The 17,433-nt window shown below is 42.3% G+C and overlaps 1 protein-coding gene and 1 long non-coding RNA gene across 2 annotated transcripts; one reads left to right on the top strand and one right to left on the bottom strand.

Moving 5' to 3' along the window:
* Positions 1–1,071: 1,071 nt before the first annotated feature.
* On the top strand, positions 1,072–1,525 carry LOC311014731. Its single transcript, XR_014597292.1, has 3 exons — positions 1,072–1,128; positions 1,208–1,340; positions 1,422–1,525. It is a non-coding gene; the product is annotated as an uncharacterized lncRNA (long non-coding RNA).
* An 8,209-nt stretch (positions 1,526–9,734) lies between these two features.
* On the bottom strand, positions 9,735–17,179 carry LOC311014726 (aquaporin-4-like; the record flags this gene model as incomplete). Its single annotated transcript, XM_084011495.1, has 5 exons — positions 9,735–10,173; positions 11,366–11,446; positions 11,921–12,085; positions 12,968–13,424; positions 17,145–17,179. The coding sequence occupies 5 exons, from the start codon at positions 17,177–17,179 to the stop codon at positions 9,925–9,927; spliced, it is 987 nt and encodes a 328-aa protein (XP_083867621.1). The 3' UTR covers positions 9,735–9,924.
* Positions 17,180–17,433: the final 254 nt, after the last annotated feature.

The following is a 17,433-nucleotide window of genomic DNA, read 5'->3' as shown; positions in this document are numbered from 1 at the left end:
CAGGTTCATAATTATGAACATTGTATGTGGAATGTGGCATACTGGGCGAATAATCTATAGGGAATTTGGGACACGAAACGTCACCTATAACGTTACTGTTAGCTGCATGACCTTCTGACTGACTAATTTGTTGCTAACTAGCTAGCAGCTACTGTAACTAGCTACCGGCCGTATCTAGTTCAGGCGACTTGGGTAGCAACGGCGCCATTTTAGCGATATGCTAAAGAACAGCGATTTTAATGGAATGGAATAGTTAGAGGAGATTAGGACACAAATGGGACTGTGAGACAATCAAATGTGAGTAAAAATGAATGGTGAAATAGTTCGTGACGACATGTTAGTGACTAAAACACAACATGGGGAACACCAATATTAAGGTTGAATTTTGTTAATTCTTTTTTTCCATCATAGCTGATCATCTGTTTCCATCCGTTTGTTTTCTGCATCTTCCACAGTGACTCCTGCATGTCCTTTCTAACTGCATCCATAAACCTCCTTGGGCCTCTGTCTGTCCTCTTCCCACAATATCTTACTCCCTCATCGCTCTTCCATGCATGTCCAAACCCTCTCAACCTCTTCGAACTTGCAACTAAAATGTTAACTTAAAGTAACATGCATATGCTTTCTTTTCTAGGTCATGTACACGAGGGCAGTTTGGAGGGAGGGTACCCTAGAGGTGGAGGGTGTAGTTCCTGAGTGTTGGATCGACAGGCAAATGAAAATCATCAGATGGCCATGTAAAATGAGTGCTACAAATATTGAGAAAGCTATAACACAAAATGAAACCCCTGGATGACTGGTTCACATTCTCATTAATTAAGATAAAATTTACTTCAGGCGAGTGTTGTGTTGATGAATATGTGACAGGATGGTCGGGTAGTTTCCACCGTTCCCCCTCCTCCTTGCTTGATCCACACCAGGTGTGTGTCAGTGCGCTGCACTGATTGTAGGGCGGAGCCGCCAGCGCTCCTGGCGCAGGTGTCTATTTAATCCAGTCTGTCCTTCACCTTCCTCATGGCTGGTATCTTGGCGTGGCATGGCGCTGTGTGTGGTCTGAGCTGTGTGGCGGTTGGCGTCGCCGATTTTGCCGGACCCTCGATTTTGCTGGACCCTCTCCACCTTGAAATTGTAAGTCCTTTGCATTGCGCTATTGGGGTATTTCTGCGGTCTCTGGGCATTACACCTGCTTTATCCTTGTGCCTTGCAGCGTGGCGGTCAGCTGGCTACTGCTGTGTGGGATTGGAGTTGTCCGTGCTGCGGATTCACTCTCTCCAGGATTTACCTGTGGCTTGTCGCTCTCCCTCTCCTCTGTGTTAGCAGAGCCGCACCTGTGCTTCGGGGTATGTGATCTGTACCGGTTACTCCTTTCGGTCAGATAGTGATTAGTATTAAAATTGAAATCTTTTGTGCATGCTTTCCAGGTACGCTCTCGGCCTGGCTGTGCGCTGCGGTGCTCCACTTACCGGCGTCTGACGCTTCGGTGCACCGGGACTCTACTGCTGTCTTGTAGTGTTTTAATGTCCAGTCTCACGATCACCGTTTACTTGCCCCCTTTCCCACTTACTATTGGTCCTATTGGACCTTAAGTGCTCCACCGTTGTGTAGCCAACCAGTGAGCTCTGATTTATTATCCTTAGTATGTTTATTGATTGTTTTGCATGAATATTGTTTCCTTTTTTTAGTTTATTATGACTAATTGCTTTGCTTTTGTGTGCTATTAACTGTTTGCTTTTCTTTGTTTTTGTTTAATGGTTATGTTTGTTTTCTTTATTTTAAGGTTTATTTGTTGTATATAATTGATTGTGTCGTTTTGTTTTTGAGCCACTGCTACCTGAGTGAAGAAAAGGTGGTTGAAATATTGCAGCATTTAAAAGAGTAGGATGTCACTGACTAAACTATTTAACTTGTATTTTTATATTGAGAAGTAATAAAATTAATTATTTTCATAACTCACGTCTTGTCTGGGTGCATTCGGACTTGTTTCCTTTAAAACTAATTTCCTGGGGGCGAAATTCCCCCAGGTGGCGTTGTCGAGCAGCACTTTATCCGCAATTGAAATTGTTAATTTTGCACATACCACCCTCATGCCACAAATAGAAAATTAAGTACATTTCCAAGTCAACATATGGTTGAATTGTTCTTGTTTGCTGTAAGATGAATTGTGTAACTTTTAGATAAGTATTTGTGATTGTGACACCTATAACCTGACCAGCCAGGCAGAGGAGGAGAACGATGAGGTGATTGGATCAAGGAGGAAGCGCACTAAAAAAGGAATTCCTGAAGATTTTGTTGGAAATGGTATGTTTCTCGTTCTCAAATACTAATATAAATTCTCAAATACTAAACATCTCAAATACTAATATAAAATTAGTTGATATAAATTGGTGCCCGAATTTGAGACAATGGGCCCTAGTTTCGTGGCACAGCGCAGGGTGGCGCAGGGTGGCAGAGCCGGCGTAATGCAAGTTTCGACCAGCCGCAGCCTTGCGCACGGTCAGTTTGGCAGTTTGGTGGATCGCCTGCGCCAAGATGGGTGTGGCGGGGCAGCAGGGGGAGGCGTCACAGATTCAGCTTGGCGTAGCGGAAGTTTCGTGGCAAAAAGCCTCGCCGAGACTGTGCCGAAAGCCCGCCAGCTCCAACCTGGTCTACACTTGGCGTAAGGCGAATTACAGCTGGCGGAGTGGCAGTTTGGCTCACGCGCAGTGCACACACGTCACCAAGACCTCACAGGCAGGTTTCCACAGGGTCAAGCACATTTAAATGCAATAAATAATCACAACAAACACTATTTAATGCAACTATTTGAATCAACACGTGAATTTATATCTATATAGATTGTCCCGTCACATCTGACGTGAGATCAAAGGCGGATGGCTCGCGTAACGGAAACTCAGCCTGACTGAATTAACACAGCTGAAACTTGGACCTCTCAGACCAAAACATCTCCCTCTCTCTCTCCTGTTTTTCATATCTATCCACTGCTAATAAAATCCGTCTATGCCTGAAAAAATCTTTAAAAAAAATACAGCAGATCGTGCTGGTCTCGCGCCTCGGCAGCCTGTTGTGTCCGTGGAGAGATGCGCAACTTTGCCACGAGCTGGAACCGCGGCTGCAGCTGGTCCGAGCGGCCCGCAAGGTCCCGGTGTCCCGCCGTTCTGGTGTTGGACGCCGGCGCTGCTTCCGTCATTGGGTTGTCAAGTGACGAAACTTGCACTGCACCTCGCCTGGCGCATTAAAGGTGAGGAGAGGAGCTCATTTGATTGGTGAAGATCTGAATCGGCTGTATTAATCCCAGTCCACGCCTTGTCTCCTCCTCGTCTCCCACTCACGCCTTCTTCTCCCCCCCATCTTCCCACTTTTGCAGGTGGGAGTGACGGGAGGAGTGCCTGCGCTAGCCTGCGCGGTGCACGAAACTTGCAAAGTCCAGGCGGACACACCCCGTCGGTGTGGCGCAGGTGCGCTGCGCGCCGACTACGCCTGGTCTACGAAACTAGGGCCCAATGTTTGAATATTTTTTGCAGAATTAACAGATTCAGATGAGGAGTGTGTCAGGGGTAATGGTTTTCTCTTAATGAATTTATAATTCCAGTTTCAAATTGAATAAAATTCTTTAGATTGTATAGTTTTGGAGATGGATGTGCTTAGTTTTACATTATTACCTCTGTATAGGCAACAAGCTACCCACCTTCTCTACTGCTCCAAGGAAGCTGCAGTCCATTGAAGACACCAACATGATGCACAATACTTGTGAGTACTGATGACAATTTAGGAGCATGATAATGTGTTGTGAATAACACGAGTCACAGACTCATTCATGTATTTTAGTCCATGAAGATGGAGCCATATCTGGCCAAGTGGAGCGTGCAGACAGTCCCTCTGGCAGTGAAGTGTCCACTCCTAATGAAAATTTACTTTTTCCCCTCGCACAAGTATTTCATTATCAATTTGGTATACAACATGGCCGTACAGACTGACTCGTGTGTTTCAGACCTAAGCAGAACAGTTTCAGATACAAGTGCGACATCTCGGAGCAGAGACCTATCGGCGCCTAGTGAGTATACACTTTATCCGTAGCACCAACCAAAAGTCTATTCAGGACAGTGGTAACTCACTGCTAGCGAATCAAGTTTGCCAATGATTTCTTTTTACAGGCTTAATCAAATGTTTCAGACTTGTGAGGCTTAGAGGAGTGGATTGTCAATTTTTACTTTTTTGTTGTATGTCAATAATCTCCAGCCCTTATTTTTAGTCATTTAGTAGGGTTCAGTCTGTTTCAGTGTAAACACATGGCATGTTATTGTCAGTTATAAACATATGGCCAAGTGATCAAATTGAAATGTTACTAGGTCCAGCAGTAGTTCCAGTAGTAGGACCAGCGGTGGATCCAGCATCGGGTCATGGCACAGTGATCATACCTTCAGGTCCAGACATGATAGGTCACGGCACAGTAATGGTGTGAGGCAGTCTTTATATCACTACTGTGACTAATAAATCAACCTAATCTTGTATGTTTTAAAGTCAGGTCCAGACATGGCGAGTCACAGCACAGGTCCAGGCATGATTACCGATCCTGTGACTCCCCCAGTGCCCCGTCCCAATGACCGAACTCGCAGTGACGACCGAACCCACAGTGAGGACCGAACCCGTAGAGATGACCGAACTCGCATTGAGGACCGAACCCGTAGAGATGACCGAACCCACAGTGAGGACCGAAGCCGTAGAGATGACCGAACCCGCAGTTAGGACCGAACCCGCAGTGAGGACCGAACGGGTAGAGAAGACTCCCGTCCCCCGGCCAGGTCCAGACTTGATAACAGGCCTGGTGAGTTGTCGGCTGCATTCACATCACGCTCAATTAGGGGCATTAGGGGCCATTGGAATCAGACTGCGATAGGAATTTATTCTTATCACGGGGAAATACGATTACTTTGCGTTCACACTGCCAGTACATTCCATCATGATAGGGTGCAATTCCTAATTGCAATGACAGATTTTCTTCAAAGTATACATCTGCAATATTAAAACGATTAGAAGTATTTCTCTTCTTATAAATCTGTTGAAAGTTTTGTAATTTAATAATAAATTATAAAACAGTTTTTTTGTGTGTGTGTGTGTGGTGATGCAGTGACTGAGACGGGGAGATGGGCCTTCCCATTGCCTTCGGATGGTAAGTATTGATCTATTGAATTTATCATGTAAGGTGACCTTGGGTGTTTGAAAGGCACCAACAAATAAAATGTATTATTATTATTATTATTATTGGCAGTAGGGAACACACTTTTTTTAATTGTACCGCCTTCTCTCTTCCTGTACTGTTCCCTCTGTCCACAGACACTACTTTTCAATAGCCGTGGCCTGGTTTCCATCCTGCCAGATGATGACATTTCTTTGGACTTTTGTTTCTTTCTCCAACACTGCTGTACTAACACTGAAGCTGATTAAAATAGAATTGTGAGCTAGCTAGCCTATCTATTATAATTGGAACATTGTTATAATCAACAAAAATGTGTTTATTTATTTCAGTGTTCCAGAAAAAGATCTTGAACTTATTAGTTGATATCCGCAATCACCTCAGAGAAACCCAGCCTGCCTCTTCAGTAGGGCATATTCAAACGATTGACACCATGGAGGACTTTGATGAACAGCAGCAACACCTTGCAGATACACAGTCCTTTGATACCATAGTAGGTTTTATACGTCTGGAAGTAATGGATAGCCTAGAATAAAATAATACAGTGCACTCACACTCTTCCTCTATGGAGTATCAGCCAACTTTATTATGGACTTATTCCAACAGGTGCTGCAAATTTCAAAAATTGGTGGGCGGAACACCAAGGACTGTGTTCATAAAGTGTTGGACAGGTATGTACATGCTGTACATTGCATGTTCTCGTTTGCCTTCTTTCTGAGCATGTCAAAATATGTGACTATTACAAAGTTGTGCTTATTAGTTTACACACTCATGCTAAAGTTGACTGAAAAAATAAATAAATAAATAGCCCCACATCACATACCCTTCGCCATACCTAGAAATTGTCATGGGGTACTTTCCATCCGTCAATGCAAATCAAACCAGCTATTAGGCTAACTGAAATAAAACCATGCCAGTCTCTATGTATGGTGACGGGTATGTGATGTGAGGTTATTTTAATTCCAAAGGCCAAGGGACCTTTAGTATCCTAGATCAATGAAATAACTGCCATTTAAATATACAAATCTGCCTATTATCGACTAATGTAAAGGGTTTATTGCATTTGTCATTTTATTCCTACATATATCCTTCACATTAATTTTGAAATTTATTTTTCTTCAGGCTCTTCACCAACAACCTCATGGCAAATTTTAATTTGAAGGGTAAGGGGAAAAGCGGGAAACGCGGGAACAAAAGTTTATAGAGCAATACAGGGTAAGCCCATTTTTGATGTTGACCAGTCTTAACTTGCACTAAATACATCAGGCTAATAAAACACTTAAAATTCTAATGCACACAAAGTCTGTCTACAAGAAGGGACTATGCAGACTGTACTTTTGAGAAAGGTTAGAGCCTAAGTGTTACATTTAACAGTATTAATCCAGTATGTGTGGATGTATAGTGAATGCATAGGGAACATATTTGCTTGCAAATGTGGGATGAGAAGTCCATGACTGCAGATTCCCTTTGCATAATTATTTGTCTTTTTCTGCTTGTGCAGAAGGGCTCCTGAAATTCGATGCCACAGCAACTGAGGAGAACATCAAGGCGATCGTGTCTGAGCACCTGAAGCATGAGCCGCAAAGACGTGGTTGTGGAGGATTTACGCCATCCTGATATGCCAGCCCCCTCTTTCCGTGCACACAGACGGCCCTTAATGATCTCGGCCCCCACCTCACCAGTGACGACGGAAATTTGGTTCATGAGTGTTTCCCTGAATTGTGTCGCTTGAACACACGCACGCACACACACACACACACACACACACACACATATTTCTATCCTGTTGGATGCGTTTGAAATTTCTCTCACTCAAACACGTCAAATAGTGCTGTCCCGCAGAAACGAAAAGGTTTTCCTTGTAGTTTTGATTTTGTATCCATAAAGAAACGAGCGAGCAGTGCAGTCGTCATGTCCGTAATAAATCCATGAAGCTGTTATGTCCATATGTATGACTATGTTACAACATAGCAACGATTGCTTACAGCTAAACAGCAGCCCCTAGCCCAACAATGCAAGTCTCGCGCAGTCTCAGTAGGCTAGTTGTGTTGATAGCACCAGAGTGAGGACATCAGACTGGAACTTGCGCAAGACTTGCATTGTTTTTGCTATGGCTGCTGTTTAGCTGTAAGCAATCGGTACACATCTTGGGCTAGGTCAAGTCAATTTTTGTTGGGTTTTTTGCTTCTAATAAGTCGAGATGACCCTGGGGACAACGAAAATTGGGTAAAAAATGACTGGATTTCTCCTTTAACATCATCATGCTTCTTCCGAGACCCAGAAGAAAAAAGGTGTTGAGATAGTGGTTGAAAGAAAGACTTTTCAGCAAAAGAATATTAAAAATGTTATTTAGTAATTTTTTCTTATCATCTGCTCCTTGTAGTGGACATCGGGTCTTGTGTAGTTATGATTTGTTAGGTTACATCACATACAGCACTAACAGAATATGCACGGTACAACAATAAGCAGTTTTTGTCTTTTTATAATGTAATACAAAAAAAATGTTACATTCATACACGTGACAAATGTTTTCCCTTTGCATCCTTCTCTCTGATGCATGTACTGTCTTCACCAGTTTTGGCGCCAGAGCGTGTCTTTGACATCGTCGTTGCGCTGTGGTTTAACAGGCATTCATCATCAGGGCTGATCTCATCATCATCTCTGGGCACCTTGTCAACCTGTTTACCTCGACCACCCTCAGTGTTGTGCATAAACGAGTTCAAAGCAAGTAAATAACCTCATAAAATTAATACGCCATGTTTCTGTAACCAAGAAGTTTGTACACAGAGAGAGACACACACACAGACAGAGAGAGAAAGAGAGAGTGTGTATGGTAGTAGACAGTAGTAGTGTAAATATACCGTGTGTGTGTGTGTGTGTGTGTGTGTGTTCATTTGTTTGTTTTCATCTCTCTACTCTGTTTCGATACACAAATATGATCGCATTTGTCAATCGCGAAAATTGCTTTTATTTTGAAAATTGACGGGATTGTCTCGTGTTTCTTTGTGTGACTTCCTTCCAGAATTGACACGATCGCTCGCTGACAAAATGAACTTTGAACTAGTTCAGAATTGAAATGGTGAACTATGAACGTGAACAGTTCACTTTGAACATGTGTGAACTGAACTTTGAAGTAGATCATGAAAAGTGTGGACTTGCACAACACTGACCACCCTGCAGCCTCTCCTTCTCTGGTCTCCAGAGACCTGGTGGTCTACCTGTACTCGATTCACCTGTTTTGTTGTGCTGCTTGACATCAGTGAAAGCTGATCATGCGGTCACACAATTCAACTCCACCCAAGATTTTGGTTGTACTCAACCACAGTGGGTCTAGGCACAATAATATGGCACCTCCCTTTAGCTGACCATTTCACCCAGCTGTCCTTGGGCTCCATCCCACGGCCATCTGAACTGCCTTATTATTGTCCTGCCACTTCGTCACGGCAACCTCCGATAGTTTTCTGACATCCATTTCGGATGTATCTCTTCCTTGTTTTTAGCTTGGTGTCTTCTGACATCTTTGACTTGCACGGTGCAAGTTTTCCATAATGGTCCCTGTTCCCAGGAGACCATTTGCTTTCAACACATCCAGTACTTTGACAGAGGTGAAATACCTGTCAAATTACAGGTGTGTTGCTCTTGGAAGAGACTGCCATCCGAGCAACTGGCACAAACTGGAGGGAAGGGAATCACCAGCTCATCTAAACAGGCCTTCCCTGGTCTTGGCAGATTGAGGCAGCAAGAAAGATGGACTGCCTAATCTAGAACAATCTGTCTCGACTCATTGACTTGGCTAAAACTGGCATCCTCCTCTTCGCCGTTTTCAGTTTCTCTCGACTGTTCTTAAGGCTGCCTCCAGAGATGAGCACCTCCCGCTGGATTGTGTGCTCTGACATATCCTCAAAAACTCGGTCATCTATGTACTGTTTAAAGTAATCAGAGGGTCTTGGTCTCATTCTTGGTCTCATTGTAAACACGAGTTTATGGTGTATGACCATAAAATCATGTTTACAATGTTTACTGTGATAATAAATCAAGTCAGAAGAAGGATCACTTTCTCATAGACTTCCATGAATTCAGACTTCTTTGCAAGTTTAAGGCACTTCAGTGTTAAGACTTCAGTGTTGACTTTACTTTTCAGAACCGGAGGTTCTGAACTCATGAAATTGTCTCTATATTGCTGCGCTCCCTACTTTCGTCCGTCCGTCATTTTTCCCTTCTGCACAATGGATGATGGTGTATAATTCTCTGTTAGTGACCATTGGAAGAACTTGGAAGAAAAGAATATTCTATTAATATAAAATAATGAAGAAATAGATATATATTTATTTATTTTATATAATATATATATATATTTGTTATATTATATATATATATATTTAAATACTGTATATATATATTTATATTTTTGAATTTCCTTATTATATATTGCTAAATAGGTGAACAATACGGCCAGGAACGTGATCTAAAGGGTCAACTTTAAATCATTGCATGAGCACAAATACACTCTTTTACTGCCATTTTCATGGCAAAAACGCAATCAGACTAGAAATTGGCACAGAAAGAAGGGGCCCTGTCTTCGTAAAATTTCCTCTCAGTCTCGTAAAACGTAACAACGTAGTTTCCGTTAATCTGATAGTGATTGCTGCACCATTCTACAGGAAGTCAGTTTCCTTCAGGATGGACTTTTGATCAGACAACTGGACATCAGTGCAGCTAAGTCTCCTTTCTAGTCATACAGAGGACAGCACATCCCCTGATACTTCCCTCTCGCTTTCCTTCCGCTCAGCTCTCTCCACATCCATGACGGTGAAGAGAGGCTCTTGGGCTGTTACTGAGCCCTGCCGGTGTTTTGTAGCAATGAACGCTGATGTGATGAAGGCCTCAGAGTAACGTCTCTTCAGCTCTGGTTCTGGACAGAACAGGTATTCATACAGGGCTGCAGCCAGGGTCCCACCCATAGTCGGACCCACCCAATAGACCTAACACACACAGAAACACAGTGGAAACACAAGGCTAAGCATCCTACAGTCTTAAGCTAAACAGTAGTATTATGATCAATTGATTACAGGTCATTTTTAAAGATAGGATGCACCAGAGAGGAGGGCGCTTAGCTCGATGTAGAAACCAACCAGGTTTCCTCCATCAGGGCTGAAATGCCTAATATTGCTGCTTTGTACATGTTCAAGTCCCAGATCCACCAGGAAACCAAACTCTGTCCTGTCTGGGTTCATGACATCATCCAGAGGTACTCGATGGATTTCACCAAGCTGGAATGACTGGATCTAGCAAGACCCATGTGGACTGGTTTACCACAGTTGGAGGAACCCAGAATAAACAATTTAACTGTGATTTAACATCAATAACCAGATGAAAAGGGGGCTGAAATATCTCCATAATGATGGTGAGCTGTAAAAAGTCTGAAGTCATGCTTTGTTAGGTCTGTCTGCAAGACCACAAGCTAACTACTTTTAAAATGCTTGTTTTCTGAATGGAGTCTGGTTGATGGGTGCTAGACTATGCTAACATTGTAGCTGCTCAATCAACTCTGCAAATGAGGAAATCTAGACATAAATACGGCAGAGACCTTGTTGTTTGGACCACAGATAGTCTCTGGTTTCTCCACATAGTCCGGTCTGGTCTCTGGACTAATGTGAGCTACTATCTAGACCTCTGGGGGAGCACAGACAGTCTCTGGGTTCTCCACTTAGTCTGGTCTGGTCTCTGGACTAATGTGAGCTACTATCGTAGATTACTGGGGGACCACAGACTCAGGAGACATTTGTTTACTCCAGTTCTGATTCAGCAATGTCAGGAAGACATGAGGAGAATCTCAATGCTGAGAAACTTTAGACACAGTGTTGTACGAATTTCTCGCTCAGGTTGCATTAAATACAACTCTGAGGGCTGTTAACTGAGGGGGAAGACAATCAAGAGCATAACAAAAAGTTGATATTGGACAACTGGGCATAAAATGCCAATGACATTTTATGTAAATTTACCGTGTAATAATGAACACTCCCAGCAGTGGGAAGAGCTGCATTTGACTTCCTCTCATTTACTAGTAATAAGTCGTTGAATCGAAACGTTTGGTTTTAATGGATGGGTGCAATATAATCATTGCATCTTTGATAGCCTCTGATTGATAACTAAGTATAATAAAAGCGTAGTTACCCAGTGGTTTTCCCAATACCATGTGATCATTGCTGGGCCAAACGTTCGGGCAGGGTTCATACTGGCTCCAGTGTAGGGAATCTGGGGGAACAATCGCAGGCATCATTAAACCGACTTTACAATCAGAACAAGTAGAGACCTTCCACACACGGTTCCACCATCCTCTAAACTAATATGTGAAACTAACTGTTGTAACTGCTTTCCTTAGTGATCCAAATAAATCGACTGGATTCGATCACTCTTCTGTTTCACCAGAGGACGACCTCACTTATCTTTGATGCCTTCCCTTCAGGTACTGAAGGTACTTTTTTAAGCTTATTTTTCAAAGTTTAAGCTTAAAAAATGGAAGAGAATCACCCTATATTGTTTCATGTGTAGTCTGTTTGACTCTAAATTGGCCGCACTAAATTGGATGAACTACCATAATTAGCACTGGATGCTGCCGCCTGGTTTGAGCCACTTCTGTCAGTAATGTAGGATTTTGACATTGAGCCCTCCTTTGTCTGTTTACCTTATTATCTGTCTGTTTATCCATCTTCAGTGTTGTGTACTTACAGCAAACAGGTGACCGATACACACAGACAGGCCGATAGCCAAAGCAGATGAACCCTTCAGGTCATTACGTTTGTGGTCACAGGTCGCAAACACAGTGAAGACCAGCTGAAAGGTGATGAAGAGTTCCACAACCAATGCGTTTCCCACAGAGATCCCTGTATTTACCTGTATTGGAAACACAACAGCAGCATAAATACATAATCAGATTTTAATACCTCGTTTACACCCTGTGTTTAAAGTGATTCATATCTGGATATAGTACACGCAGAGGTTGAAGCTGTAATAACCATGATAGAAAACAGCACCCATGTCATGAATAAATATGTATTATGTATCGTAATAATTGAATTAATTAGTACAAAACAGAGCAATAAAGCAATGCGAATAATTTCTACCTGTAATATTTTATTAACATTGTAACTTTTTCGATTAGCTTTGAGGATCAATTTATAATATTATATTCCTGTATTCAGTCACAACACTTAGGTTGAGGCAACAAAATTACAGTTAGGTTTAGGCAACAAAACTACACAGTTAGGTTTAGGCAACAAAAGGACATAGTTATGTGAACTACATAGTACAGCAGTTCAGAGTATTCAGTCTTTTTGGAGACCGTGAATGGAGTCCTGCATGAGACTACAGTTGGGGACTCCATAGTTATGGATGTTTGTTACTGGACTTCTGTGCTCGTCATGGACTGTCCATAACAAACGCTCATAAGTGTTCATGATACCAGAGCACCCTAGGCCGAAGGTCGATGATCGATTTGTGATCGTAACGTCTGATCTGAGGTGGCGTGTTTTGGACACTCGGGTGAAGAGAGGGTTAGGGCTAATGTTCTCTATGCTAAACATAACTTTCAGGATTTCAGAATTAGACCTGAAGCCTGTGGTAAAGTTGAAAAGTAGATTGATTGCAAAATGCTTGCATGGAACTTATATCATTAATAGTAAATAGTAAAGATCCTTCATTAATTTTGGAAAACCAAATGGGTGTGTCACTTTCAAGGTGACATATCATGAAAATAAAATAAAATAAATGACGTACCATGGTGACCCCCATGCCACCCCTAACAGAGGCTGGGGTGATGCCGTAGAGAATGGCAGCTCCCACTATGGCTCCTACACACTGGGCCAGCAGGTAGAAGAGTGCTTTAGCCAGACTGAGCTTTCTTGTCACCACCATGGCCGCTGTGACTGCAGGGTTAATATGAGCACCGCTGATGTGGCCAAAGGACTGCACCATGGTTGCAATACTCAGGCCGAAGCACAGCGAGATGAGCACCAGGTCAGGAGGGCGGGGATCCTTCGCAACAGCCCCCCAGTTAATGGTCGACCCGAGGCTGAGCAGGACGAAGAGCAGCATGGCTAAGAACTCGGCTCCCACACAGCGCCAAAACTCCTGAGTCCAGATGCCCCTGAAGGCAGACATGGCTTTGTCTCGAGAGCAGCAAGACGGAGGCCGGAAATGATAAAGTGGAGTACAGCAGGTGAAGCAACACGTCCTGGAAGGGATAACAGGAAGACCAACAATCAAGTCATTTTAACATGTAATCTTAAACTGGTTAGGTTTAGAGTATAGACTGCATATGAGAAGTGGACGTCGTCATGGTGATGTCACACATTGGCTTGTGGACTGTGGTTTTGAAGAAGTTTGGTATTTTGACTGATGCCATCTTGGATTTTTTGCAACCAGTGAAGGAAGTGACCATATTTGGAATGACGGGTTGATCTGATAAACACAAGCAGCAGAGCAGCAACCTGAGCAGCAAGCAACCTTACTGGATCTGGATCCATCTGGATTCTGGTGTGAAGCTGCTAACAAAGTTAGCTTCATAATTCAAGGTCAACTTTACAGCTAAGTGTTGAAGTTATCTAACAGCTAACTGCATTTGTAGTGTGGTAGCGACCTGTCAATCACCAGGTAGCCCCGCCCCTAAAGCATCCACTGCTTTCTGGTCTGTTGGACTCTGAATGGACCATAATGTACTAAATGAACATCATGCTGGATTGAAGAAGACTTAAAACTAAAGATTGAATTCTGAAGAAGTGCAATAACGGTAAGGATGACCTCTGAGCAAGGTGGACGGTGTCACCACAATTTTGCACTTTCTGGCTAAAAGAAAATCCAGCAAATAACAGACATTTTGCCAAAAATATACACAAATCTATTACATTGTTATGTATTCAAATGCATGTGGATCAGAGTATCTCACTCAGCGTCTCTACCTCTCCTCTGACACATGCATGCAGGCGTGATACTGAGTTATTATGGTTACACTTTCACTCAGAAATGTTCTGCTAATAAACCGTTCCCCATGCATACTTGGTTTTCATAGCAACCTCAATGTAATTGATCTTGACTTAATCAAGGTGGAGAATTAAAGGTCCAACATTTTAAAAGCTAACCAGCCACCCAGGAAAAGGAGCATGTCTGTCTATGCTTCGAAGAAACATTTGTTTAATATCTGGAGTGTATGTCAGAAATGGTACCCATAAACACAAATTAGCAAAAAAGAACAACATAGTGCTTCACACTGTCCCTTTAAGATCAGCTGAATTCCATCGATGTCAAGTGTTAACATGTATTCTTAATTCTTAATGAGTTCTTAATTAAGTATTAAGTGTTGTGGTATTTGTGTTTGCTCATACTGTATGCAGCACAAAAGCACAGTGAACCTTAAATAGCCTTCCTATCCTGAGGCCCATTATGTTGAGAGGTCCGGAGACCAAATCTCCATTTAAAGCCTTGAGTATTTTAGTTATTATTTGCTACATGGTGCTACATTTGAGATTTGTGCTTGGTCAAATCATAACAAGTACTTAGAGGGTTAATCCAGTCAGGAACATAATGAAAGCAACATAAAAACAGCATTCAAATGAAATGCCCCATTCATTATTACACTGATTGGTTGTTAAAAGATATTTTCATTCATCTTACATAGTTTGTAATATCACAACAGATATCAATCTTCAGTGCTCAAGAAGGTTTGCAATAGGACACAGTGAGTTAAATCAAGACATTTAGTAATGCCTGATATATGTGGCACCTTCATGGAGACTGGTTATATTGCAGAATATAGTTGTTTCTTTGTCCCTTTGATTGAACTGGAAACTAGAAGGACATACAATAACCGTTTGGGCCCCTTGTCACTTTTCTCGTGCATGCATGGGAGCACAAAGACAATGTGAACTTTTGATTCAGAAATGTTCTTTGCAATTGTCCTTTAGTGTTTAATGTCTATTCTGTGTTTTATTCAGAGTCATTGATAAACCAATGTACAGTATTCTCTCTATAAATAATACTCAGCAGGAGTAATAATGTCAGAAGAACTGTAGAAGGATTAGAGAATACAGTCGTAGTAATCACAGTAATAGTAGGTGGTCACCTGCATTATGAAGTTAGTTTCAAAGTCACAGGTATAATCATGAGGGTTATTAGTAGTTTGATAGTTTATCGAGGGGACTTGGGACGGGACAATACAGGATTTTTTGATTTAATAAAATACTAACCATAAACAGATTGTGATGAATTTACATTTACATTTACAAAAATACATGAAATATTTCAATTTTAAAACTACAGGATTCAAAAATACATTTTTAAAATGTATCGATCCTTTATGTATGCAAGGAGAGCTTGTGATTCATGATAACTCTATTTACGATTGTTTTTCACTAAAGATGTGTGTTTTACCTGGATCATAATAACAATGTGAAACTGGGAGTTTTAAAGCAACACTAAAGAGTTTTTAGTGCCTTAAAATAATGTTCCAAAATAGTTTCAGTGGTTCATCACCTCAAAACTGGGTGAACGGCACTTCCACATTCGCTCTGCAGCCCTCTATCGGCTGTAACCGCACTATGTAACTTTGCCTCGTCGGGTAGTGGTGTTGTAGTTCTAATGAGACTACAAATTTGACCTGCTTTACGGCAAGCTTTACAAACGCTGGTAGGTGGAGGCTCTGCGTAGAGATCAGTGGGAGAACACCTGGCAGGTGTGTGGAAGATACCTTGCAGCTAGGTAGTTTTTAAATTGGCGTCATGGCAGAGCCTGCAAAGAAAAGGAGGAGTATAATGTCCGATGAGGCGAAGAAAAGAAAACGGGAGCATGACAAAGAAAGAGCTTGAACGAGAGTGAATATCGGACCGGCTCACACTCGTTGGCGAGAGCTGAAGGAGGCTACAAAATGCAAGACGGATGGTGACTTGGCTTTGTTGCTGCTGGACTTGTTAATAATACCGGTAATCATTTTATTTTCAACAGTGTGCATCTGTGTACAATACATTGTCGATTATTTTATTTTATTGGCTCATGTTAGCTAAGGCGTTAGCTATTGTGCTAATATATATGTAACTATTGCTATGGCTCATGTTAGCTAATCTTAGCTAAGGCGCTAGCAACTCTACTTTGTCACTGGACATCGTTCAACTTGATACAAACAAATAACGTGCATGCGACGGTAGACTGCGGTAGGCTAAATTATTTATGACGGCAGTAATGGACAATTCCGCTTCCAACCTGTAGGGGGACCGAAGAGGAAAACGTCTTAAGTGTTGCTTTAAGGAAAGTTATTGGGATAATATAGTGAATCCCATTTTGGCCAGAATAATGACGTGACATTTTCATATTGTCTCCTGACTAGATGTGAAGTCATAAAACACAGACATTTAAATAATGATTCATCATGGCAGTTTGTGCTTAAATCTTTTGCCAAAAAACATTATAAATACCGACAGATACACATGCTGATGTCTCCATGAATACATAAGAACAGACCTGAGTCCTTTTCTATCCCATTCCTCAAACCACACACGCGCGCGCGCACACACACACCCACACGCACGCGCGCACACACACACGCACACACACACACACACACACATCTCCAGAAATATAAAAATGAATGAATGTGAGCCACCATACACTTAGGCTACTCATTACAAACCATGAAAACTAACTCGTCAACCAACATTCATTCATATTAATATAATACCAATATAGTGTGATTATGCCTCAATTTACAAGGTACTTTGCTCTAAACAACATAAGCTTACTGCGAAAAACACCGTGCTCACTCCTGTCCGAACCAGCCTCTCGTACCGCCTCGCTACCTTCCAGGTCCGTGCGTCTTTACGCGTGTGCTCGCTACCTTCCAGCTCCGTGCGTCTTTACGCGTGTGCTCGCTACCTTCCAGCTCTGCGCGTCTTCACGCTGTGCTCACCTCAGGCGCTCCAGAGCCCCGCCGCTCTCCGTCATGACTCCGCCGGCCTGCTGGGTGTTTCTGTCTTTTATAGCGGGGCTTCGTGTGTTTCGGGGAGGGGGTGCATCCTGGTCGCCCGCCCTGGATTGAATGACAAGAGAGAAACCAACACAAAAATGAAATGACTGCAGAGTAACGAAAATAAGAAGAAGAAGAAGCGTTAAGTGACTACTCGGTTGTTGACTTTAAAACGATGAATGAAATGAGGGTTGGAGTCCAGATCCGTAACATTTGTGTCAACTTTATGATG

Source organism: Eutrigla gurnardus, assembly GCF_963514095.1.
Source record: "Eutrigla gurnardus genome assembly, chromosome: 6".
Taxonomy (NCBI): Eukaryota; Metazoa; Chordata; class Actinopteri; order Perciformes; family Triglidae; genus Eutrigla; species Eutrigla gurnardus.
Note: the sequence above shows the minus strand (reverse complement) of the source record. Positions and strands in the feature narration are given on the sequence as shown.